This window comes from Ranitomeya variabilis, chromosome 5, assembly GCF_051348905.1.
Source record: "Ranitomeya variabilis isolate aRanVar5 chromosome 5, aRanVar5.hap1, whole genome shotgun sequence".
Lineage (NCBI taxonomy): Eukaryota > Metazoa > Chordata > Amphibia > Anura > Dendrobatidae > Ranitomeya > Ranitomeya variabilis.
This window is the reverse complement of record NC_135236.1, coordinates 265,608,220-265,636,046: the sequence shown is the minus strand read 5'-3', so window position 1 is coordinate 265,636,046 and position 27,827 is coordinate 265,608,220. Positions and strand designations below refer to the sequence as shown.

Here is a 27,827-nt window from a genome sequence, read left to right as displayed (position 1 = left end):
TACAAAGAATCTGGCGAATACCCAAAACATAACTGTGAACATAACAGTAAACACATAATTACTCCCAGCCGTTACAACCCTGGCTCGGGAGCACCGATAAACCCAAAGGTTTAACTGTTCACGAAAACTTCACTTGGATTCGGCCACCCCAGCCGAAAGTCCCCACCACAATTCGCCAGATCCAAACCTGTTAAACTCCGAAAACAGGGGACCCATATGCCAATGGATCCCCAGAACCAATTTCCACCAACTCCAAGGACTCCCCCCAGCCGCAGCCGCAATGACCCGTCAAGGCAAGTAATCATCCAAACCAGAAAAAACTGAACCCACAAAATATGAAGAAAAAAGAGGGCGGGAGGGCGGGATGCTCAGGGGCTTTGGAGAGCGGGAACTAACAGGCCCCACCCTCTACTAACCCTATAATACCCCCCATCCCTAACCCCTCCTCCCAATTACCCTAAATACCCACCTCCAACCCATTGTCATGCTGGCCTCCGCCCAGGCCTTGGGTGAGGGGGTTGGGCGGCCTTGCTCCGGCCATTACTGCATAACTGGACATGTGGCGCATCTTTATAGTCCGCAGCATGTCTATGTATAGGATGTGGTGATTCCGCCTGTGTTCAATGAGGGAAAAGAAATCTAAAGTTGTGCTAGTGCAAATAGGTGTCGTTTTTTACATATCTGCACTATTACACAATAAAAATATGTTTAACCTGTTAATGGCCATACGCCGTATATGTATGGCACTTGGTCATCGGCTTTAACCCCTTCATGACCCAGCCTATTTTGGCCTTAATGACCTTGCCGTTTTTTGCAATTCTGACCAGTGTCCCTTTATGAGGTAATAACTCGGGAATGCTTCAACGGATCCTAGCGATTCTGAGACAGTTCTTTCGTGACATATTGGGCTTCATGTTAGTGGTAAATTTAGGTCGATAATTTCTGCGTTTATTTGTGAAAAAAATGGAAATTTGGCGAAAATTTTGAAAATTTTGCAATTTTCACATTTTGAATTTTTATTCTGTTAAACCAGAGAGTTATGTGACACAAAATAGTTAATAAATAACTTATCCCACATGTCTACTTTACATCAGCACAATTTTGGAAACAACATTTTTTTTTGCTAGGAAGTTATAAGGGTTAAAATTTGACCAGTGATTTCTCATTTTTACAACAAAATTTACAAAACCATTTTTTTTAGGGACCACCTCACATTTGAAGTCAATTTGAGGGTTCTATATGGCTGAAAATACCCAAAAGTGACACCATTCTAAAAACTGCACCCCTCAAGGTGCTCAAAACCACATTCAAGAAGTTTATTAACCCTTCAGGTGTTTCACAGCAGCAGAAGCAACATGGAAGGAAAAAATGAACATTTAACTTTTTAGTCACAAAAATGATCTTTTAGCAACAATTTTTTTATTTTCCCAAGGGTAAAAGGTGAAACTGGACCACGAAAGTTGTTGTCCAATTTGTTCTGAGTACGCTGATACCTCATATGTGGGGGTAAACCACTGTTTGGGCGCACGGCAGAACTCGGAAGGGAAGGAGCGCCATTTGACTTTTTGAATGAAAAATTGGCTCCAATCTTTAGCGGACACCATGTCGCGTTTGGAGAGCCCCCGTGTGCCTAAACATTGGAGCTCCCCCACAAGTGACCCCATTTTGGAAATTAGACACCCCAAGGAACTTATCTAGATGCATAGTGAGCACTTTAAACCCCCAGGTGCTTCACAAATTGATCCGTAAAAATGAAAAAGTACTTTTTTTTCACAAAAAAATTATTTTAGCCTCAATTTTTTAATTTTCACATGGGCAACAGGATAAAATGGATCCTAAAATTTGTTGGGCAATTTCTCCTGAGTACACTGATACCTCACATGTGGGGGTAAACCACTGTTTGGGCACATAGTAAGTCTCGGAAGGGAAGGAGCGCCATTTGACTTTTTGAATGAAAAATTATCTCCATCGTTAGCGGACACCATGTCGCGTTTGGAGAGCCCCTGTGTGACTAAACATTGGAGCTTCCCCACAAGTGACCCCATTTTGGAAAGGAGACCCCCCAAGGAACTTATCTAGATGCATAGTGAGCACTTTAAACCCTCAGGTGCTTCACAAATTGATCCGTAATAATGAAAAAGTACTTTTTTTTCACAAAAAAATTCTTTTAGCCTCAATTTTTTAATTTTCACATGGACGACAGGATAAAATGGATCCTAAAATTTGTTGGGCAATTTCTCCTGAGTACGCCGATACCTCATATGTGGGGGTAAACCACTGTTTGGGCGCATGGCAAGGCTCGGAAGGGAAGGCGCGCCATTTGACTTTTTGAATGGAAAAGTAGCTCCAATTGTTAGCGGACACCATGTCGCGTTTGGAGAGCCCCTGTGTGCCTAAACATTGGAGCTCCCCCACAAGTGACCCCATTTTGGAAACTAGACCCCCCAAGGAACTTATCTAGATGCATAGTGAGCACTTTAAACCAACAAGTGCTTCACAGAAGTTTATAACGCAGAGCCGTGAAAATAAAAAATAATTTTTCTTTCCTCAAAAATGATTTTTAGCCCAGAAATTTTTATTTTCCCAAGGGTAACAGGAAAAATTGGACCCCAAATGTTGTTGTTCAGTTTGTCCTGAGTACGATGATACCCCATATGTGGGGGTAAACCACTGTTTGGGTGCACGGCAGGGCTTGGAAGGGAAGGCACGCCATTTGGCTTTTTGAATGGAAAATTAGCTCCAATCATTAGCGGACACCATGTCGCGTTTGGAGAGCCCCTGTGTGCCTAAACATTGGAGCTTCCCCATAAGTGACCCCATTTTGGAAACTAGACCTCCCAAGCAACTAATCTAGATGTGTGGTGAGCACTTTGAACCCCCAAGTGCTTCACAGAAGTTTATAACGCAGAGCCATGAAAATAAAAAATAATTTTTCTTTTCTCAAAAAAATTTTTTTAGCCCTGAATTTTTTATTTTCCCAAGGGTAACAGGGGAAATTTGACCCCAATAGTTGTTGTCCAGTTTCTCCTGAGTACGCTGATACCCCATATGTGGGGGTAAACCACTGCTTGGGCACACGTCAGGGTTCGGAAGGGAAGTAGTGACGTTTTGAAATGCAGACTTTGATGGAATGCTCTGCTGGCGTCACGTTGCGTTTGCAGAGCCCCTGATGTGCCTAAACAGTAGAAACCCCCCACAAGTGACCCCATTTTGGAAACTAAACCCCCAAGGGAACTTATCCAGATGTGTGGTGAGTAGTGTTGAGCATTCCGATACTGCAAGTATCGGGTATCGGCCGATACTTGCTGTATCGGAATTCCGATACCGAGATCCGATATTTTTGTGATATCGGGTATCGGTATCGAAACAACATTAATGTAAAAATGTGTAAAAGAGAGAATTAAAATAAAAAATATTGCTATATTCACCTCTCCGACGCAGCCTGCACCTTACCGAGGGAAGCGGCAGCGTTCTTTGTTTAAAATTCGCGCTTTTCTTTCCTTTCCGTGAGTCCCGGCTTGTGATTGGTTGCGTGCCGCCCATGTGACCGGGACGCAACCAATCACAGCAAGCCGTGACGTAATTTCAGGTCCTTCAGGATTTTAAAATTACGTTCCGGCGTTGTGATTGGTTGCGTCGCAGTCACATGGGCGACGCAACCAATCACAGCAAGCCGTGACGTAATTTCAGGTCCTTAAGGATTTTAAAATTACGTCCCGGCTTTGTGATTGGTTGCGTCGCAGTCACATGGGAGACGCAACCAATCACAAGCCGTGACGTCACGGGAGGCTGGACACGCGCGCATTTTAAAATGGGCGCGTGTCCAGCCTCCCGTGACATCCCGGCTTGTGATTGGTTGCGCCGCGGTCAACCAATCACAAGCCGGGAGGCTGGACACGCGCGCATTTTAAAATTTTAAAATGCGCGCGTGTCCAGCCTCCCGGCTTGTGATTGGTTGACCGCGGCGCAACCAATCACAAGCCGGGACGTCACGGGAGGCTGGACACGCGCCCATTTTAAAATTTTAAAATGCGCGCGTGTCCAGCCTCCCGGCTTGTGATTGGTTGACCGCGGCGCAACCAATCACAAGCCGGGACGTCACGGGAGGCTGGACACGCGCCCATTTTAAAAAGCGCGCGTGTCCAGCCTCCCGTGACGTCACGGCTTGTGATTGGTTAATGGCGGCCATGTTGCCGGGACGCGGACCAATCACAGCAAGCCGTGACGTAATTTCGTCACGGCTTGCTGTGATTGGTCCGCGTCCCGGCAACATGGCCGCCCTGACCAATCACAAGCCGGGACTTCACGTAACCAAGTAAAAGCGCAAATTTTAAACAAACAACGCTGCCGGTTCCCTCGCTGAGGTCCAGGCTGCGTCGGACAGGTGAGTATAGCAATATTTTTTATTTTAATTCTTTCTTTTACACATTAATATGGATCCCAGGGCCTGAAGGAGAGTTTCCTCTCCTTCAGACCCTGGGAACCATCAGGAATACCGTCCGATACTTGAGTCCCATTGACTTGTATTGGTATCGGGTATCGGTATCGGATTGGATCCGATACTTTGCCGGTATCGGCCGATACTTTCCGATACCGATACTTTCAAGTATCGGACGGTATCGCTCAACACTAGTGGTGAGCACTTTGAACCCCTAAGTGCTTCACAGAAGTTTATAACGCAGAGCCGTGAAAATAATAAATACGTTTTCTTTCCTCAAAAATTTTTTTTTAGCCCTGATTTTTTTATTTTCCCAAGGGTAACAGGAGAAATTTGACCCCAAGAGTTGTTGTCCAGTTTCTCCTGAGTACGGTGATACCCCATATGTGGGGGTAAACCACTGTTTGGGCACATGCCGGAGCTCGGAAGTGAAGTAGTGACGTTTTGAAATGCAGACTTTGATGGAATGCTCTGCGGGCATCACGTTGCGTTTGCAGAGCCCCTGATGTGCCTAAACAGTAGAAACTCCCCACAAGTGACCCCATTTTGGAAACTAAACCCCCAAGGGAACTTATCTAGATGTGTGGTGAGCACTTTGAACCCCCAAGTGCTTCACAGAAGTTTATAACGCAGAGCCGTGAAAATAAAAAATCATTTTTCTTTCCTCAAAAATAATTTTTTAGCCCGCAATTTTTTATTTTCCCAAGGGTTACAGGAGAAATTGGACCACAAAAGTTGTTGATCAGTTTCTCCTGAGTACGCTGGTACCCCATATGTGGGGGTAAAGCACTGTTTGGGCACACGTCGGGGCTCGGAAGGGAGAGAGCACCATTTTACTTTTTCAACGCAAGATTGGCTGGAATCAATGGTGGCGCCGTGTCGCGTTTGGAGACCCCCTGATGTGCTTAAAAAGTGGAAACCCCTCAATTCTAACTCCAACACTAACCCCAACACACCCCTAACTCTAATCCCAACCCTAACCACAACCCTAACCCCAACACACCCCTAACCCTAGTCTTACCCCTAATTCCAACCCTAAGGCTATGTGCTCACGTTGCGGATTTGTGTGGATTTTTCCGCAGTTTTTGAAAAATCTGCAGGTAAAACGCACTGCGCTTTACCTGCGGATTTACCGCGGATTTCCAGTGTTTTTTGTGTGGATTTCACTTGCGGATTCCTATTATGGAGCAGGTGTAAAACGCTGCGGAATTGCACAAAGAATTGACATGCTGCAGAAAATACAACGCAGCGTTTCCGCGCTGTATTTTCCGCACCATGGGCACAGCGGATTTGGTTTTCCATAGATTTACGTGGTACTGTAAACGTGATGGAAAACTGATACGAATCCGCAGCGACCAATCCGCTGCGGATCCGCAGCCAAATCCGCACCGTGTGCACATAGCCTAATTCTAACCCTAATTCTAATCCTAATTCTAACCCTAAGTGCAACCCTAGCCCTAAGTGCAACCCTAGCCCTAAGTGCAACCCTAGCCCTAAGTGCAACCCTAAGTGCAACCCTAAGTGCAACCCTAGCCCTAAGTGCAACCCTAAGTGCAACCCTAAGTGCAACCCTAGCCCTAAGTGCAACCCTAAGTGCAACCCTAAGTGCAACCCTAGCCCTAAGTGCAACCCTAGCCCTAAGTGCAACCCTAAGTGCAACCCTAAGTGCAACCCTAGCCCTAAGTGCAACCCTAAGTGCAACCCTAAGTGCAACCCTAGCCCTAAGTGCAACCCTAGCCCTAAGTGCAACCCTAGCCCTAAGTGCAACCCTAAGTGCAACCCTAAGTGCAACCCTACCCCTAACCCTACCCCTAACCCTACCCCTAACCGTACCCCTAACCCTACCCCTAACCCTAACCCTAATGGAAAAACAAAAATAATTATATTTTCTGTATTTTATTATTGTCCCTACCTATGGGGGTGATAAAGGGGGTGATTTATTTACTATTTTTTTTATTTTGATCGCTGTGATAGAACTTATCACAGCGACCAAAATGTGCAGGAACGAATCTGCCGGCATTTTCCAAGATGGCGGCGCCCATGAAGCAGACGGCCGGACACCGGGAGGGACATCGGAGCTAGGTAAGTATGGGGGGGTGGGACCGGAACACGGGGGGGGGATCGGAGGACCTGGGGAGCGGACAGGAGGACCGGGGGAGCCGACAGGAGGGAGGAGGGGAGCGGAACGGAGATCGGGGCAAAAAGGACGACTGGGGGGGGCGATCGGTGGGGTGGGGTGGGGGCAGATCGGGGTCTCCAGCCATGGCAGATGCTATTGCAGCATCGGCCATGGCTGGATTGTAATATTTCACCATTTTGATAGGTGAAATATTACAAATCGCTCTGATTGGCAGTTTCACTTTCAACAGCCAATCAGAGCGATCGTAGCCACGGGGGGTGAAGCCACCCCCCCTGGGCTAAAGTACCACTCCCCCTGTCTCTGCAGATCGGGTAAAATGGGAGTTAACCCCTTCACCCGATCTGCAGGGACACGATCATTCTGTGACACAGCATATGCGTCACAGGTCGGATTGGCACCGACTTTCATGACGCATACGCTGTGTCACAGGTCGGGAAGGGGTTAAACCTGCACCATCACCATTGAGACTTAGGGTATGTTTCCACTGGGCGTATTATATCAGGATTTGATGCGGATTGGACGCTGCGTACAGCATGTTCATTCTTAGGGTGGATTCCGCAGCGGTTTACACCTGCTCCATAATAGGAATCCGCAGGTGTTAAAACCGCATGTGAAATCAGCAAAAAAACCGCGGTAAATCTGCTGTAATTCCGCAGGTAATCTGCAGTGCGGTTTACCTGCGGCTTTACCAAAATCAGTCTGGAAAAATCAGCAGGACTTTCCGCAACGTGTGCACGTAGCCTTAAAGATCAGGCCAGAGACCCAAGGCGTGGATGAGCCTAGTCCAGCATTGCCCCTCTATTCCTCCACACAGCTCTGTGCATTGACAGGTCTCTCCCTTGTACATATATCAAAGAGATATGTCAATCAACAGAGCAGTATATAGCTACCAGAATGCAGTGAGGCAAAAAAAAAAAATACTGCATTCTTAAAGGGACACTGTCACCTGAATTTGGAGGGAACAATCTTTAGCCATAGAGGCGGGGTTTTCGGGTGTTTGATTCACTCTTTCCTTACCCGCTGGCTGCATGCTGGCTGCAATATGGGATTGAAGTTCATTCTCTGTCCTCCGTAGTACATGCCTGCACAAGGCACAGTTCTGAACTTTAATCAACGACCAGCGATATCACAGCAGGATCCTGATCGCTGCTGCGTGTCAAACACAACGATATCGCTATCCAGGACGCTGCAACGTCACGGATCGCTAGCGATATCGTTTAGTGTGACGGTACCTTTACAGAAATTCCTATAAGAAATGTGTTAGGCTACTTTCACACTAGCGTCCTGCACTGCACGTCGCTATGCGACGTTGTGGCGTACCGACGCTAGCTGTGAATGCGCCGCACAACGGGGGCAGCGGATGCAGTTTTCCAACGCATCCGCTGCCCCATTGTGAGGTGCGGGGAGGAGGGGGCGGAGTTCCGGCCGCGCATGCGAGGTCGGAAATGCTGCAGACGACGCACCGAAAAACGTTACAAGCAATGTTTTTTGTTGGCGACGGTCCGACGCAACCGTCGCATGACGGTTGCGATGTGTGGCAATGCGTCGCACTGCGTCGCTAATAAAAGTCTATGAAGAAAAAACGCATCCTGCAAGCACTTTTGCAGGATGCGTTTTTTCTGCAAAACGACGCATAGCGATGTGCAGTGCACGACGCTAGTGTGAAAGTAGCCTTTCTTGTAATTATACCCCAATATAAGCTGTAATTCATTATTATCAGTACAATTTAAGTAGTGTAATTTATCTACAAAGTTACTACTCCATTATGTGCATTATTTCTATATACATTGTAAATTCCAAAGTGGTATTTAAAGGCAAACACATCCCTAAAGGGAATCTGTCACCAGATTGTTGCCACCTAATGTAAAAGTAGCATAATGTAAAGACAGAGACCCTGATTCCAACAATGTTTCATTTATTGGGTTGATTGTTACAGCTTTGATAAAATCACAGTTTTATCAGCAGGAGATTATCGCTAGATGACTGGTAAACGTGCTGCCATGTAGTCCTCTATATACATGACCTCCTGTATACACCCGCTCACACCACTGAATGGCAGCTTTTCTGCCTATGCACAGTGTACACAGAAAGCTGCCAAATAGTGGTGTAGGCAGAGTTATACATAGCTTAGCATTCAGAGAACTGCTAGATCTTCAGCAGATAAAACCATAATTTTATCAAAAAGCAGCACCGTAAGTGATATATCGCTGGAATCAGGGTCTCAACCCCTATATAATGCTGCTCTTAGATGGGGTAGCAAAAATCTGGTGACAGATTCCATTCAAACTTTAGCATCTTTGATCTACTCTGAGCTATTTGTTGGCACTATATAAATAAAATTATTATTAGCTATTGGTGTTTGCACAAATTTAATTTGAAAGCATATGATTTGGTAAAGAATAATATACCTACAAGTTATAGAAGTAATATTTTGTCTTTACTATCACACAAAAAGTAAGGCAAAATATATGCAAAGGATAGTAGAAGTGAAGAACCCAAGTACTGTAAATTCCATAACAATTTGTATACAATTTCCTGTCTTTTTTTATTAAAATGACTTAACAACTTAAAGGGCATGTCCACAACTCTTATGTCGATGGCCTATCTTTAGGATAGATAATTAATACCAGATCATTGGGGGTGCAACACCCAGCATCCCTGGCGATCAACTATTCCTGGTACCGCCATGCAGATGTGCTAAATCGCAGAGCTGAACTACACAGCTCTGTCAACTATATAGTGGCTACTGCTGCATACTGCCCCATATTGATTCAGTTAGTGGGCAAATTTACAGTACCTGGCTGTAGCCACTATACAGTTGACGGAGCTGTGCAGCTCTGTATCTGAGCAAATCCGGCTGCTGGCACCAGGAACCGTTGATCGGTGGGTGTCACTCCCCTACCAATCAAATATAGATGATCTGTCCTAAGGATAGACCATCAATATTAAAGTCCCGTACGACCCTTTTAAAGGAGTAATCGCATTTCAGATATTTACAGAATATCTAGAACCTCATTTATACTGTGGCTTTACCATATAATTCTCAGATAAAAATAACCCTTTAGAGTATGTTCACACACAGCATTTTTTCTGAGTTTTTTATGAGCATTTCACAGTAGCAGCAAAACCTTATTCAAGCCCCTTTCACACGTCCGAGCCTCCGGAATGTGTTGTGACAGTTTTCATATGTACCGAAAACACGTACACACGTAGACCCATTCAAATGAATAGGTCAGTGTGTTTCCAGGTGTCCGTCAGCAAAACACGCTGACCTGTCCGCTTTTTGCCGTCAGCACGGATGGCAAAACATCCCACACAAGTGCACACGGAGAACACACATTGATGTCCCTTGTGTGACACACATCGGCACCGGGGAAGAATCGCTACAGTAAGCGCTGATCCCCGGCGGCTGGTGCTGAAGCCGGCTGTGATCATTCTCCCCTGCTCTGCCAGCGAGCAAAGGAGAACAATGAGTGTTATATTAAAGTTTGAACGACCGCAGGTGTTGGCTTTTGGGACTGTTACCCCATCATCCGACCCTGCTGCCGCTAATAACAGTGATAGTAGGTGCGGATGATCGGTATATTCCACAGCTGCCGTCTGTGATCGTTTGGAAATAAATTAATGAAAAACCTGACGTGGGTTCCCCCCTATTTTATTGAACCAACCAGACAAAACTTACAGCTGGAGGCTGCAACCTCCAGCTGTCAGCTTCTGCAAGGTTGGTTATCAAGAATAGAGGGGTCCCAATGCTGTTTTCTTATTTAAATAAATAATTTAAAAAAAAAGGCGTGGGGTCCCCCCCATTTTTGACAACAAACCTTGCTAAAGGTCTCAGCTGTTGGCTGCTATTCTCAGACTGGTAAGGGGCTATTGATATAGGGCTCCAGCCTAAAAACAGCAGCCAGCAGCTTCCCAGAAAAGGCGCATCTATTAGATGCGCCTTTTATGGCACTTTGCCCGATTCTTTCCACTTGCCCTGTAGCGATGGAAAGTGAGGTAATGTTTGTGGGGTTGATGTCACCTTTCAGGTGACATCAAGCACACGGCTTAGTGTTGTGAATTCTGCTCTTGGGCTCCCTCCGGTGGTTGTTGGTGGTAGTGCAGTTGTCTTGGGGTTGTAATCCGGGCAGGTGTTTCTGCTGATTGCAGCTCTATTAGGTATTTAGGTGTGCAGGATCCATGAGTCTGTGCCAGTTGTCCATTGTACTTGGAGGGATTGCATCTCTCTCTGGCTCCTCATGCCTTGCTGCCAAATTCAGCTAAGATAAGTGTCTGGTTTTTGTCTCTGTGCACACATGCAGTGTGCTTTGCAATTCAGTGCAATTTATTGTGTTTTTGTCCAGCTTAGACTTTGTTTGGATTTTTCAGTGATGCTGGATTCTCAGGAGATGCAGATATACTTTCTATGTCTTTAGTTAGATGTGGAATATTTGTATTATCTGCTGTGGATATTTTTAGGATTTTAATACTGACCGCTTAGAATTCTGTCCTATCCTTTTCTATTTAGCTAGAAGTGCCTCTTTTGCTAAATCCTGTTTTTCTGCCTGCGTGTGTCCTTCCTCTTATACTCACAGTCAATATTTGTGGGGGGCTGCCTATCCTTTGGGGTTCTGCTCTGAGGCAAGATAGAATTCCCAATTCCATCTATAGGGGTATTTAGTCCTCCGGCTGTGTCGAGATGTCTAGGACGTGTTAGGTACATCCCACGGCTACTTCTAGTTGCGGTGTTAGTTTAGGGTTTGCAGTCAGTACAGGTTCCACCTCTCCTGAGAAAGTCTCTCATGCGGCTCCAAGGTTACCAGATCATAACAGCTTAGTAATGAAGAGGTGTCTATAAGACACTTATCCATTACTAATCCTATAGTTGTAATGCTACAAGACACTGCCAGAATAAAGTCTTTTATTTGAAAAAATTACAGACTCCATTAAACCATACTTACTGCAACACCTAATTCCCCAACGCCCTTGATCTCCTGTAATAAAAGTAAAATAATACACCAACAATATACCATACCTGTCCGTCGTTGTGTCCCACTCTGTAATCCATGTCTGGGGGCTAAATAGTTTTCAACCAGGACGGCGCCAAGATGCGACTGTCCCGGCTGAAAACCACTTGTGAATGAGATGCTGTAAGCGCAGCATCATTCACCAGCGGTGACATCATCACCGGCTTTTTACCACGGTCCAGAGGTCACTTCAGTTCAGCCTAGTCTCGATAATGTCACCGCTGGTGAATGATGCTGCGCTCTCAGCAGCTCATTCACCAGTGGTTTTCACCCTGGACAGTCGCATTTTGGCACCATCCTGGTTGAAAACTATATATCCCCCAGACATAAATTACAGCATGGAACACAACGACGGATAGGTATGGTATATTGTTGGTTTATTATTTTACTTTTATTACAGGAGATCGAGGGCATCGGGGAATTAGGTGTTGCAGTAAGTACTGTATGGTTTAATTTAGAACATTAAAGGAGTCTATGAAATTTTTTCAAATAAAGGACTTTATTCTGGCAGTGTCTTTATTTAACATTGCAACTGTAGGATTAGTAATGGATAGGTGTCTTATACACACCTCTCCATTACTAAGCCATTGGCTTGATGTCACTTGAAAGGTAACATCAACCCCACAAATATTCCCCCACTTACCACCGCTACAGGGCAAGTGGGAAGAGCTCGGCAAAGCACCAGAAAAGAAGCATCTAATAGATACCCCTTCTCTGGGCAGCTGTGGGCTGCTGTTTTTAGGCTGAGAGAGACCTATAGCAATGGCTGCTTGCCAGTCTGAGAATAGCAGCCCCCGGCTGTGAGCTTTAGCAAGGCTGTTTTTTTTAAATTATTTATTCAAATAATTAAAAAAAACAGAGTTGGGTCCCCTCTATTCTTGATAGCCAACCTTGCAGAAGCTGACAGATGGGGGTTGCAACCCCTAGCTGTGAGTTTTGTCTGGTTGGTTCAATAAAATAAGGGGGAACCCACATCGGGTTTTTCATTCATTTATTTCCAAACGATCGCAGCTGTGAAATATCCCGATCATCCGCATCTACTGTCACTGTTATAAGCGGCAGCAGGTGTCTGATGATGGGGTAACAGTCCCAAAATCCACCACCTGCTGTCGTCTGGACTTTAATATAACGCTCATAATTCTCCTTTGCTCGCAGTAAAGCAGGGGAGAATTATTACAGCCGTCTTCAGCACCAGCCGCTGGGGAACAGCACTTACTGTAGCGCTTCATCCCCGGTGGCTGTCCCTGTGGTACAGATGCGGCACACGGTTGCCACACATGGGCCACACGTAGTATACACCGTAGTATACACACGGACACACAGACACGGATATCTCCGATACCATTTTTTTCAGCATTTTTTTTTACGTTTTTTTCTAAATACAGCATGTTAGTTCTTTCAGCATTTTTGCGGCGTTTTTTTTATACATATAATTGAATTCACTAAAAATGCTTAAAAAACACATAAAAAAGTATTAAAAAGCACATTTAATGTACACAGGGTTTATCCTTCCAACACTCTACTTTTTTCATGTAGAAAAAAGAAGTTGCTAAAAAGGACTGTGTAAACATATCCAAAGGGTAGGTTGGTGGGTGAGCTGGCTGGCATGGCAAGTGTAAGAACATGCATATGGGTGAAGCCAACAAACCTTTGTGCTTTGGTCAGTGTATTTTGATACAAAGCTAGTGCAGCAATCTGCATCATTGCCATGGATAAAAGAAAGCCTAAATACATTGTAGTTGTAGTTCAAAACATTAAAATAATATTTATAGCATTACATTATATAATTCGCTTTGAAAAGTAAACATTTGCTTATGAAACATGAGAATTTAACATTAATTGATTGATTATTTTATTGGTTTACTTGCAGGATATCCAGAACCTGAGGTTACATGGTACAAAGATGATGAAGAAATGGATCGATATTGTGGTTTACCTAAATATGAAATTTTACGAAATGGAAAGCGGCACACGTTATTGATTTATAAGTGCGTTTCAGATTTAAATGTAAATTTACAATTACTAAACAATATAAATATAGTACAAATAATTCTCTATTTTTTTTATTTTTCAGTTGCAGTGAAGAAGATGCTGCAATTTATCAAGCATCAGCCAGAAATACCAAAGGTATTGTGTCCTGTTCTGGAGTTTTAGAGGTTGGAACCATGACTGAATACAAAATTCACCAAAGGTGGTTTGCAAAACTGAAGAGAAAGGCAGAAGCCAAAATGCGTGAAATTGAGCAGAGTAGAAAAAAAGCTAAAGAAAATTTGGATGAAAGTGAAAGACTGAGGGCATTGAGTCCTGAAAGGATTCAAAGAAAGAGGAGATTCTCATCAGAAAATACAGATACTGCAACAGAATCATTAGAAAATGAGGAATCTGTTAAGGTTCATGTTCCAGATCCAAGCTCTAGACTTCAAAATGAAGTGACAAACACAAATGAACAACCTCACAATGTGGTCAATGGTTTTCATGTTATGGAAACACAGCAGAGTGAAGAGATAACCACCAATGGTTACAATGTACCTGAAAACATAGAGGAAAATGGTAAAGAATTCCTTGCATATGTCTATGAAACAGTGGAAGTCATAACAAAAAAGTCTACACCAAAGGAGTCTTACGCAAAGAAGAAGAAAAAAGAGGAAGAGCCTCCTTTAAGTACAACAGACTTAGCAAAAGATGATACAAAACAGGGAATTGCCAAGAAACCAGAAGGTATAAGTACTGCTCCTAGAAGATCCCGATTTAGTAAAGATGTCACCAAGACACCAGTGGAAGAAAAGATGGAAGTTCAGACATCCCCAATTTCAGTGAATAAAAGATTTGCACCTTCCACCTTTTCTAATAAGTCAGTAAAAACTGCTGTAACAAAAGATCTAAAAAAAGTAAAGGATGCCATTGTGCCCAGTAAAAAAGCAGATGATTCTTCCATTCCAAAACCAGGTCATCTGCAAAATAAGGATGAGATCAATTTTTCTTTGAGGGATATGTATTTTGATGACTCTCAATCACAACAGGAAGTTGTTTCATCTCTTGACCAAGTCAAGAAGACAAAAGCTGAAGTTCAGCCAGATATCTTGAGTCCAGCAAATCTATCAGTTCAAGGACAAATAAAAGTACCAAAAGTAGCACCAAGGCGTTCAAAAGAGCAAAGAGAACTATCTGCTGGATGCAAAGCTTCACCATCAACAAGCGCAAAAAATGAATTACATTCAACTAAACCAGTTTCAAACCTTAATCAAAGCGCAACTGAACCCACGTCAAAGAGTGAACCACCAAAACCTGTTGTAGATAATCTAACAGGTTCTGCTACACTTGCACCTGGAAAAATCTGTGGTATAGCTCATAAAAATATGAAGAAGATAGAATCAGAAGTGCTGGTCCCTTCTTGTAATTTATCTTCTGAGGTCACATCACAAAAGGCTAGTGCAGATGAAAGTACTAGTTCAGGAGAAAAACTAGAATTTCAAGGCTCGGAGAAGAACAGGATATCCTCAGAAGACCCTAATGAAGTAAGTTTATTTTCTTGTTTGCTTGCATCATAACTAAAATTGTTTCCATCTTGACTAATATTGCAGACAGCACCTAATTATAGATGAGACACTCATGTTTGGACATAATCCTAAAGCCATCCCATCATGACATGTTTTCTGTCTGTTCCAAATACTATCATTCCACTGCCCATGTTCCTTTGTAAAAAAAATCACGTCTCATCTCAAGTGTCATGTCACGAGGTCCTGAAGTATCCACCTCACATGATTTATTTACATACATTTGATGGAAGACTTACTTCTCACCACCATTAGCACGCTCATATTTGCTTTGACGATATTGAATATTAACCCCTTTGGCTCTGGCCTATTTTAGACCTTCAGAACCAAGCTATTTTTTTTCTAGAACTTTCACTGTCAAATTCCAAGTTCTATAATGTTTTTTGTTTGTTTGTTTTTTTACTTTTCTTTCCAGATAGCTGCATGGGACTTGTTTTTGCAAGATGAGTTGAATTTTCTGTTGTGGCCATTTTGGGGTACATAAAAATAAAAATAATGAACCTAAATATGATGATATGGCATACAGTCAAAGGAAGCAAAAAGTCTGTAGGACAGCAATAATAGCCAAGCTTTAACCATACAACAATATACATAATACTACTTCACTTTTATTAATGTTATTAAAACTGGTATTTTACATTCTGTATAATAACTAAAAATAGTGTCCAACTGTTTAATAGTAACAAGACCTTATCGCCATATCATTAACCAATTCTTCATTTTTGATACCTTTTTATTCCACTTTTTGAGGGGAAGTTAGAACAAAAATTGCAATAATTTAATTGATTTTCAGGATTTTTATTATGGTGTTCATCATGTGGGATAAACAACATAATTATTTTATAATGCGAGTCATTGTGGAAGTGGTGATGCTAAATGATAATACTTTTATTTTAAAAAACTGGGTCAGTCATACAGACAGGTAGACATAGTAGGTCCTATAGACATAAATAAGTAAAATGCTACTTATCAAAGTTACATCATTTTAAATGTATTGCACTACTAAAAAGGTTGAATGCGAAGGCGAAAGTGGAACCTTAAATGTATTCAATCTACATTGGTTGTGTAGTTAGGGTATGTTAACTCAAATGATTTTCAAGGAGAAACAGCTTCAGGAAACACTGGCATTTTTTCTGCCCTTAAAGGGAACCTGTCACCCCCCCCTTCCCCCAGGTGTTTGAAACTAAAAGAGCCACCTTGTGCAGCGGTAATGCTGCATTCTGACAAGGTGGCTCTTTTAGTTCTTGGTGCTGTAATTTGTCCTAAATACCTTGTCTTCAGTCCTGGAGGCAGGCCTTTCCCCCCCTGCTGCAGGCGCCACACAGCCTTCACTCAAGTCTTCTTGGAGCCGGGCGCCGCCTCCTCACCGCTGTTTTGAAATGATCCGGCGCCTGCGCTCTTTTCTCCTGCCTTGGGCAGGCGCATTGAGTGCTGCCCGTCTGTCCTCATATGCAGTCCAGCTGACTGCGCCTGTGCGGACGCCCTGCCTGTGAATCCCAGCCCCGCAATGTGAATAAATCAGAAGACACTGCGGGGCTGGGATTCACAGGCAAGGCGGCCGCACAGGCGCAGTCACCGAGACTGCATATGAGGAAAGACGGGCAGAGCTCACTGCGCCTGCCCAAGGCAGGAGAAAAGAGAGCAGGCGCCGGCTCATTTCAAAACAGCGCTGAAGAGGAGGCGCCCGGCGCCAAGAAGACTTGAGTGACGGGTGTGTGGCGTCTGAAGCAGGGGGGAAACGCCTGCCTCCAGGACTGAAGAAAGGTATTTTCTGACTAATTACAAAATTGATTATTTCTGCAGTTACAGCACCAAGAACTAAAAGAGCCACCTTGTCAGAATGCAGCATTACTGCTGCACAAGGTGGCTCTTTTAGTTTCAAATGCCTGGGGGGGAGGGGGGGTGACAGGTTCCCTCTAAGCGTTATCATTGTGTCAACATTACCTGAAGCATTTTGTTAACATTTTTCTTGTTTTTTTTTTTCAATCATTTTTTGCCCATTTTTTTTTTTTTTTAGGGATGGGGCATTTTCTCTCATTTTTATCTACTAAGCAATGAATAAAATGAAGACAATTACAAAGCACAAAAAAAGTTAATTGTGGTCAGCTCACTTCTTTTAACTGCTTGGCTGTTTTTAAAACTGAATGCAATTAAAATGATTAAAAACGTGTAAATTTGAAGAGCAAAGTTATTCTTCAATAGAAATGAATCGTAAGAGTTTTTCAAGTGTTTTCTAAGTGCTTTTTGGGGTATTTTACAGAGCGGGCATATGCAACAGACACTTAAAAAAATGTTGAGTGCGCATATCCTTAAATTTGTCTGCTGGTTCATACTGCTCGAACCACAAGTAGCATGAATCAGACACTGGCTTTATTATTGCAGACATATACTCAGAAATGTTGGGGTGTTTCATAGAAAGCATATTTTAAAATGCATGAAGAGGATGAGGTTACTAGCATGAATAGTCACAAAGGTATATCCCCACCAGCTTCTCCTCTCCCTGCTTACGTAGATTGATAGGTCTAACTCTATGTGTGAGTATACCGCATGTATTACATTGAATGGTTGCCACTATCCTATTATAAGAAAAGAAATTTAGTCGCATTACAATCCCCAAAAAATTTAGGTACAGTTCTTATTTTAAAGGGAATTTTTTATAAGTTTTTACTGCATTAAAGCGGCCCCTTCATGCTATAGATGATGTGAAGATCAATTGTATACCTAGAAATGTCTGACATTTTTAACTCTAATTCAACCGATTTTCCTTCTGCACCATCCTCTTTGCCACTTCTAATCTAGCCCTACACGAGCGCTGAAGGTTTGTGATGTCTCGAACCACAACAGAGTACCTAATGCTCATGCTCCAATCCTGATCTTGAAAACAACTAGATGATGAAGGAAAGGTCATCTACCGTAATCAGGGAAAGAGGGGTTAGACTACAAATGAAAATGTTTGAGACTTCTGAGCTAAGTCTACTCCCAGCAGACACTTTACATATGACACAGGACATTTTAGGAAGAGGCACACATATAGAAATATCTTCACATGACCTAGAGCATGGTAGAACTGCTTGAAGGTGGTAAAAACTGATGACAGATCCCTCTGCACTCTCTAATACATTTAAACAAGTTTTATTACTTCTTCTAAATCGGTTACGGTAGGTACAACGTTTGCCATATATCATGTCATCAGCGAAGATACTATAAAGCTTCTGCTCTTGGATGGAAATATCTACAGGCTTCATTCCATGACACAGATACGACTTCAAAGACATTTGAAATGTCGCTCTCACTCTCTGATGCTGAAGCTTTGAATCCATTTCTTTTGTTTTTCTATAACCTTTTTATTTTCAATCACAATTAATTTACTTTTACTAAAATAGGCTTATTTTAAAACTGATATACTAAGAACACGTGATTGCTAATATGGTGGTTATTTGCAGTGACGGCTCCGTTTATTGTTTAGTTTTTTGTTACTGCAGTTGCTAAATACTATATTATGGCACATCATGAAAACCAACCAACCATATATACAGCGGGTGAAATAAGTATTGAACACGTCACCAATTTTCTAAGTAAATAGAGAGGTGCTATTGACATGAAATTCTCACCAGATGTCGGTAACAAACCAACCAATAAACCCAAGCAATCAAACTATAGATGTCCATAAATTAAGTTATGTGTAATAATGAGAAATGACACAGGGAAAAAGTATTGAACACATTTACTGAAATGTAATTAATACTTTGTACAAAAGCCTTTGCTGGTGATGACTGGTGCCTCCTGTATGGAGGGACTAGTCACATGCATTGCTCAGTTGTGATTTTGGACCCGTTTGTCCACGTAAACACTCTTCAAATCCTGAAGGTCATGTGGGCTCCTTCTATGAACTCTGAGCTTTCGTTCCTTCCATAAATTTTCTATGGGATTCAGGTCAGGTGATTGGCTGGACCATTCTAGCAGCTTTATTTTATTTCTCTGAAAGCAGATGAGAGTTTCCTTGGCTATGTGTTTGGGATCATTGCCTTGCTGAAATGTCCACCCTCATTTCAACTTCATCATCCTGGTAGGTGGCAGCAGATTTTTATCAAGAATGTCTCTGTACATTTGTCCACTCATCCTTTCTTCAATCATATGAAGTTTGCCAGAGCCGTATGCTGAAAAACAGCCCCACACCATGATGTTCCCACCTCCAAACTTTACTGTTGGTTTGGTATTTTTCGGGTGATATGCAGTACCAGAGGCATAGCTAGAGTTTTGGTTCAGGGGGGGTGAAGCTTCTGAGTGGGCCCCTAACCAGGTAACCTTGATTACATCTGGGTGACACACCCTAATAGTGGAGAACCTCAGCAGATAACCGTGCTATTACTGAAGATAATCTCTATATAAAGACCAACATAGATATTACCACCATATGGTCAGTGGTAGATACCAGCCCTACAGAACATATAAGAGATCACTGCACAGTTACAGATAACGACTTACCTTTCTGATGGAATCGTTCACTTTTCCTGTCTTTTCCATCTGGCCCAGACCAACCTGACAACTTCTTCCAGCAACGACTCACCTGCAGAGAATACAACAAAGACATATTTCACATCTCATATTCCAGCCCCATCACCAACTATTCCCAACCTGCACAAACTCCTCATCCTGCTGACACCCCAAATACTGAGGTGCTCCTGCCCTATGTGTCCCTATTACTGCACCTGCTGTGTGATTCTCTGTGCCATCTAAATTCTAAAGCACCCATCTATAATATAGTAATGCCGGGTGCATGTGCCCTAGAAAACAGTGCTCACATTTTGCCCCCTAGAAAGTAATATTGCCCTATGTACCCCTTTAATAGTCACAGTATCCTGAGTTCCCCTATAACAATAAGTACCCACTTCACATTGAATAATGTCCCGAGTCTGTCCCCCTGTACAGCTTCCCTATACACAGTATGATGCTCTCTTATGCATACCATGATGCCTCCTCACTGTAATGCACCCCCACACAGTATACTGACCCCTTAATAGCCCCCAAACTGTTTGATGGCTCCAGCACTGTATGATGGCCCTTCACTGTAATCCCCACACTGTACGATGGCCCCCTCACTGTAATCCCCACACTGTACGATGGCCTACTAGATGGCCTCCATATAGTATAATGCACCAGATAGTCCTCAATATAGTATAATGCACTCCCCATAGGTAGACTCTATAGCACAAGGCAGCACCCATATGCAGACTCTATAGTACAAGGCAGCACCCCATAGGTAGACCCTGTAGTATAAGACAGCACCCCAGGGGCAGACTCTGTAGTATAAGACAGCAACCCATAGGCAGACCCTGAATTATAAGACAGCACCCCATAGGAAAACCCTGTAGTATAAGGCAGCACCCCACAGGCAGACCCTGTATTATAAGACAGCACCCCATAGGCAGACCCTGTAGTATAAGGCAGCACCCCATAGGCAGACCCTGTATTATAAGGGAGGACCCCCAAAGGCAGACCCTGGAGAATAAGACAGCACCCCCATAGGCAGACCGTGTAGTATAAGGCGGCACCGCATAGGCAGACCCTGTAAGACAGCACCCCCATAGGCAGATCCTGTAGTATAAGACAGCACCCCCATAGGCAGATCCTGTAGTATAAGGCAGCCCTCAGAAAAAACAATAAATAAATACTAAAATACACAAACACACAGGCGTGCCTAAAGAGTGATTAAAAAATGAGGGTACACTGAGGTACAGACAAGGTTCTAGCTATGCTGCTGGTGAAAAAAAACAGGTTCTGTGCACAACCTGTATGATAGTGTACTTGCGTTGAAAAAGAATGTAAATCACCGCGCTGCAATGCAGAAATATAAATCTACGGCATACCTGGGTTGTATATATAATAACCACAGGACTTACTTGGGTAAACTTGAAAGGATCCTGGTGTGTTGTCCCGATGGCGTGGATAGTGGGCGTGTGGAGAGGCCAAAGTGTGGAGAGCGTCCTCCTGTGGTGGTGGCTCTCTCAAGCCCAAGGTCCAGAGGGGGAAGGTGCACGTGTACCAGGTCAGAGAAAGCTTGCGGCAGGCGCAGCCGCAGTAAAACCAGTCTGCCGGTTGCTGAGGGAATGTGACGTCACGTGAGGTAAGGACGGGTGCATGGAGGAGACAGCAGTCAACCAACATGTTTCAAAGGACTGCTGTCCTTCTTCGTCAGGGTTATGGCTGCTGTCTCAGGGCCGTCCTTATATAGTGGGTGTTGGCACATTTGTGCAGCTGGTGGCTAATGATCTGCTAATGTGATTGGTCTGCAGTATGTTGGGACCTGGAAACGGCACGTGATGTCATTTTCCCTCGGCAACTGCCAAACTTGCTTTACTGCGGTGGCGCTTCCGGCCGGAGCTCTCCGCAAGCTTTCTCGGATGTGGTACACGTGCACCTTCCCCCTCCGGACCCCGGGCTTGAGAGAGCCACCACCACGAAAGGATGCTCCCCACACTTTGGCCTCTCCACGCGCCCACTATCCACGCCATCGGGGCAACATACCCTTTTAAGTTCACCCAAGTAAGTCTTGTGGTTATTATATATACACCCCAGGTACGCCGCAGATTTATGTTTCTGCATTGCAGTGCGGTGATTTACATTCTTTATCAACACAAATAAATACTCACCTCTCCTCCTCCTTGTTTCAGCGGTGCTCCGAGCTCCCGCTCATCTCCTGACAGCGGATGCCGGGTGGTGATGTCACTGCTCCCACTGTCAGTGTCGGCGTCAGTGACGTCAGACGCTGATAGGGGGGTGATCGGAGAAGGAGCGCTGATTGCGCTCCTTCCCTCATCAATGCGGTCAGCTGTATTGGCTAAATGCCAATACAGCTGACCTTGCGGTGATGGGCGGGGGGCCCACTACTGGCACTGGGCCCCCCAGCCTGCTCAGGGGCGCCATAGCGGCCGGGCTGCAGAGCAGGGAGAGCGATTCTCCCTCTGCTCTGCCGCAGAATGTCACTGTATCGGTGCACTGCACGTGCCAATACAGTTACAGTAGCGTAGCTCCGGGTGGGCCCCCTCTGAGCTCTGGGCCTGGGGCACTCGCACCCTCTGCACCCCGGTAGCAACGCTACTGTGCAGTACCTTTTCACATTCAAACGTGGTGTCTATTATGCTGTTCAAACAGTTAAATTTTGGTCTCATCTGATCAGACTATATTCTAAACTGTATACTTATTGTTTTCTTTGAAACAATTTTACCTGTTGATTCCACGTCTTTCTGTAGCTCTCTACAGGTGGTCCTTGGCTCTTGGACAACTCTTCTGATAATTATTTTCACTGCTTTGTTTGAAATTTTGCTGGAGTACCTGATTTTGGCATGTTTATGGTGAAATAGCATTCACTAGCAGATTATGACCCAAACAGTGCTCACAGGAACCAGTCATCAGTATGTTTTGTAACAATAAGGTTGTAAAAGTCTTAAGACAGCTCATGGTTTTACCTATCATGAGATGTTTCTTGTGTGGCACCTTGGTAATGAGAAACCCTTTTATAGGCCATCAGTTGGATCAGCTGATATTATTTTTCACTATGTGGCAGGATTGCTTTCTAATTACTGATAGATTTTAGCTGATGTCATGATTTTCCATGGCTTTTTGCACCTTTCTTTCTTCATGAGTTCAATACTTTTTTCTTTGTGAGGATTTCACGTCAATAGCACCTTTAGAAATATAGTTATTTAGAAAATTGGTGACGTGTCCAATATTTATTTCACCTGCTGTATATATTGTATATATAAAAAACTTGCTTCTCACCCCCAAATGGGGGTGGTCTTTTTGTCCTTTCTCATTCTCAGGTCCTCTACAAGAGGCCTGGGAGTTTTAGGGTTTCATGCAGGATCTTAGTTGTTCCCAGCATTGTGCTTTTCTGGACAGAAAGTTCAGATGTTGCTCCTGAGATCTGTTGAAGCCATTTTCCCAACTTAGGGGTCATTGCTCCAAGTGCTCCTATCACTACTTGAATCACTATTGCCTTCATCTTCCACATCTTCTCCAGTTCTCCTTTGAGGCCCTGGTATTTCTCCAGCTTCTCATATTCCTTCTTTCTGATGTTGTTGTCACTTGGCACTGCCACATCTTTTATCATTGCTGTCTTCTGAACCTTGTCCATCATGACAATGCCTGGGTGGTTAGCCAACACCTGCTTATCCGTCTGGATCTTGAAGTACGACAGGATTTTAGCCCTTTCATTCTCCACCACTTTTTCTGGGGTCTCTCACCTGGACTTAAGGGGACTTGGCCCATATGCTGTGCAGACGTTCCTGTATACAATTTCCGCTACTTGGTTGTGGTGTTCGGTATACCCTGTTCCTGCTTGCATTTTTCATCCTGCCACTGTGTGTTGGACTGTTTCTGAGGTTTCTTTGCATAGTCTGCACCTTGGGTCTTGTCTTGTGTGGTAGATTCCAGCTTCTATATATATGGTACTTAGTGTTTGCTCTTGTGCCGCTATGATAAACTGTAATTTATCCACGACCTCTTTATCAACAACAAACTCTCCTTCCTCGGCATCACTGAAACCTGGCTCACCCCCTCTGACAGCCTCTCCAGCCGCGCATTCCTATGGTGGATTCCACCTCTCTCACACCCCTCGCCCCAGCAACAAATGTGGTGGAGGAGTTGGCTTGCTCCTGTCCGATACCTGCTCCTTTACCCCAATTTCAGTACCACCCTCCGCTACTCTTCCCTCATTTGAGGTGCACTCCGTCCGCATCTACTTCCCTCCAACCTCCAGCTGGCTGTCATCTACCACCCCAGAGAACTAGCCATCTCCACCTTTCTTGACCACTTCACTACCTGGCTACTTCATTTCCTCTCAGCCAACATCCCCACTATCATCATGGGTGACTTCTATATCCCCATTGACACTTCCACCTCAGCCGCCTCTAAACTTTTATCGCTCACTGTCTCCTTTGGTCTCACTCAATGGTCATCCTCAGCCACCCATAAAGATGGCCACACATTGGACCTCATCTTTACCCGCCTCTGTTCCCTTACTAATCTCACTAACTCACCCCTCCCCCTGTCTGACCACAACCTACTGACATTTTCTTCCCTCTCCCCTCCTAGTGTGCAACCTCCACTCCACAAACTCACTCACCCTTGCAGAAATCTAAAACACCTCAATTTACACTCACTCTCTGAGTCCCTTCTCCCTCTTACAGACATAGCTTCCTTCCAGGATACAGATGCTGCTGCCACTTTTTATAACACCACAATAACAGCAACACTCGATTCGGCAGCCCCGCTCATGCATAGCAAAACTCGTAGAATCAACAGGCAGCCCTGGCTAACCAGCCTGACCAAAGAACTGAGATGGGCTTCCAGGGTCGCTGAACGGAGATGGAAGAGATCTCGTTCTGCTGAGCACTTCACTGCATACAAGCAGTCCCTCACCAGCTTCAAGTCCACGCTCACTGCCACAAAACAAACTTATTTCTCATCTCTCATATCCTCTCTGACTCACAACCCTAAACAGCTCTTCAACACTTTCAATTCTCTACTTCTTCCCCCAGGATCTCCTCCCTCCCCTCTCATTTCTGCTGAAGAATTTGCCTCTTTCTTTAAGCAGAAGATCGATAACATCAGACAAAGCTTTGGCCCGCAGCCCCCAATGCCCCTACTCTTGACTTCTCAGCCTTGTTCCAAAGCCAGCTTCTCCACCATGACAGACGATTGGCTCTCCATCCTTCTGTCTAGATCACATCTCACCACTTGCACGCTTGACCCGCTCCTGTCCCACCTCATCCCTAACCTCGCAAAAAAAGTCTTCATCCCAACCCTAACACAACTCTTTAACCTCTCACTTACAAACGATGTCTTCCCCTCATCCTTCATACACGCATCAATCTCACCTTTCCTCAAAAAACCCTCCCTCAACCCATCCTCTGTGTCCAGCTATCGCCTGATATCCCTTCTCCCTTATGCCTCAAAACTACTGGAACAGCATGTCCATCTTGAACTGTCCTCCCACCTCTCCTCCTGCTCCCTCTTTAATCGGTTACAATCTGGCTTCCCACCACATCACTCAACTGAAACTGCCCTAACTAAAGTGACCAATGACCTACTAACTGCCAAGAGCAAGCGACACTACTCTGTCCTCCTCCTCCTGGACCTGTCTTCTGCCTTTGACTCTGTGGACCACTCCCTCCTGTTACAGATTCTCTAATCTCTTGGCATCACTGACTTGGCCCTATCCTGGTTCTCATCATATCTCACAGACTGGACATTCAGTGTCTCCCTCTCCCACACCACCTCCTCATCTCGCTTCCTGTCTGTTGGTGTTCCCCAAGGCTCAGTTCTAGGACCCCTACTCTTCTCCATCTACACCTTCGGCCTGGGACAGCTCATAGAATCCTACGGTTTACGATATCATCTCTACGCTGATGACACGCAGATCTACCTATCTGGACCCGACCTCACTTCCTTACTGACCAAAATCCCACAATATCTGTCTGCTATTTCATCCTTCTTTTCTGCTCATTTTCTAAAAATGAACATGGACAAAACAGAATTCATCATCTTTCCCCCACCTCACTCAACCCCTCCACCCGACCTGTTGTGAACTCTGTTTTTGGGCTCCCTCTTGTGGTCACAACTGGTACTGTGTGAATGCTGTCTTTGGGCTCCCTCTGGTGGCTCTTTGTGTCATTCTGCAGGTCTGAGGCTTGATCAGCTGTCTCGTTATCTGTTAGCTGGTTTCCTATTTAGTTCACCTGGACTCTCAGTTGTTGCCTGCTGTCAATGTCTTCAGTGCTATTTTGGAGCTCTCCTGCAGTCCTTCGTTATCAGTCTCTTCAAGAGAAGCTAAGTTTCTGTTTGTTCATTTTTTGATCATCAGTGTTCAATATGTTTCTTGGTTTATTATCTGTCGTTGTCCAGCTTGCTAATATGTGATTTCCTCGCTTGCTGGTAGCTCTAGGGGGCTGAGTTTCTCCCCTCACACCGTTAGTTGGTGTGGGGGTTCTTGAATTCTCAGCGTGGATATTTTGTATAGGGTTTTCTACTGACCGCACAGTTTCCTATCTGTCTTCTGCTATCTAGTATTAGCAGGCCTCATTTGCTGAATCTGTTTCATTTCTACGTTTGTATTTTCCCCTTACCTCACCGTTATTATTTGTTGGGGGCTTTCTATATCTTTGGGGTTATTTCTCTGAGGCAAGTGAGGTCTTTCTTTCTCTCTAGGGGTAGCTAGTTTCTCAGGCTGCGTCGAGACGTCTAGGAATTTAGGCACGTTCACCGGCTACCTTTAGTGTGTTTGGTTAGGATCAGGTTTTGCGGTCAGCCCAGTTACCACCTCCCTAGAGCTCGTGTCTATGTTCATAAACTTAGCTAGTCCGTTTTGTGATCCTCAGCTACTAGGATCATAACAGTACAGCAGGCCGAAAAGTGTTTAATGCATCGCAGAAGTGGGATAAGAGAAGCCCTGAGTACAATTTTTTTTTTTCCTCTCTATCTTTGCTGCAGTCTGTCCAGCTTCTCTCATCCCCTTAATCTCTGGGTGGTTTTGTGTTCAGCTGCAGACATGGATATTCAGAGTCTGACTTCTAGTGTGGATCATCTTGCTGCAAGGGTGCAAAGCATTCAGGATTTTGTTGTTCATAGCCCTATGTCAGAGCCTAAAATACCTATTCCTGAGTTGTTTTCTGGAGATAGATCTAGGTTTCTGAATTTTAAGAATAATTGTAAATTATTTCTATCTTTGAGACCTCGTTCCTCTGGTGATTCCGCTCAGCAAGTTAAAATTGTTATCTCCTTGTTACGTGGCGACCCTCAAGATTGGGCTTTCTCTCTGGTGTCAGGAGATCCTGCATTGCTGAATGTGGATGCGTTTTTTCTGGCGCTTGGACTGCTTTATGAGGAACCTGATCTTGAGAACCAGGCAGAAAAGGCCTTGCTGGCTCTTTCTCAGGGCCAGGATGAAGCTGAGGTGTATTGTCAAAAATTTCGGAAATGGTCGGTGCTTACTCAATGGAATGAGTGTGCCCTGGCTGCAAATTTCAGAGAAGATCTTTCTGAAGCCATTAAGAATGTTATGGTGGGGTTCCCCACGCCTGCAAGTCTGAATGACTCAATGGCTTTGGCCATTCAGATTGACCGGCGTTTGCGGGAGCGCAAATCTGCGCACCATCTGGCGGTGTTTTCTGAACAGAGACCTGAGTCTATGCAATGTGACCGAGTTCTGACCAGAATTGAGCGGCAAAATCATAGACGTCAAAATGGGTTGTGCTTTTACTGTGGTGATTCAACTCATGTTATCTCAGCATGCTCTAAGCGCATTAAAAAAATCGCTAAACCTGTCACCATTGGTACTATACAGCCTAAATTCATTTTGTCTGTTACTTTAATTTGTTCTTTGTCATCCTACTCGGTTATGGCTTTTGTGGATTCAGGTGCTGCCCTGAATCTGATGGATTTGTTGTTTGCCAGGTGCTGTGGTTTTGTCCTGGAGCCTTTGGAATTCCCTATTCCACTGAGGGGAATTGATGCTACACCATTGGCTGAGAATAAGCCTCAATATTGGACTCAAGTGACCATGTGCATGACTCCTGTGCATCAGGAGGTGATTCGCTTTCTTGTGCTGCATAATTTGCATGATGTTGTCATGTTGGGTCTGCCATGGCTGCAGGCCCATAATCCAGTTCTGGATTGGAAAGCTATGT

The 27,827-nt window shown here is 44.3% G+C and overlaps 1 protein-coding gene across 1 annotated transcript in view; it reads left to right on the top strand.

The window, feature by feature from the left end:
* Window positions 1-27,827, top strand: part of ALPK3 (alpha kinase 3) — a 213,605-nt gene that overhangs the window by 41,404 nt on the left and 144,374 nt on the right. The window contains exons 4-5 of the mRNA XM_077264220.1: window positions 13,458-13,575; window positions 13,662-15,102. Coding sequence (XP_077120335.1) covers window positions 13,458-13,575; window positions 13,662-15,102 — 1,559 coding nt within the window. The remainder of the gene's footprint in view (window positions 1-13,457; window positions 13,576-13,661; window positions 15,103-27,827) is intronic.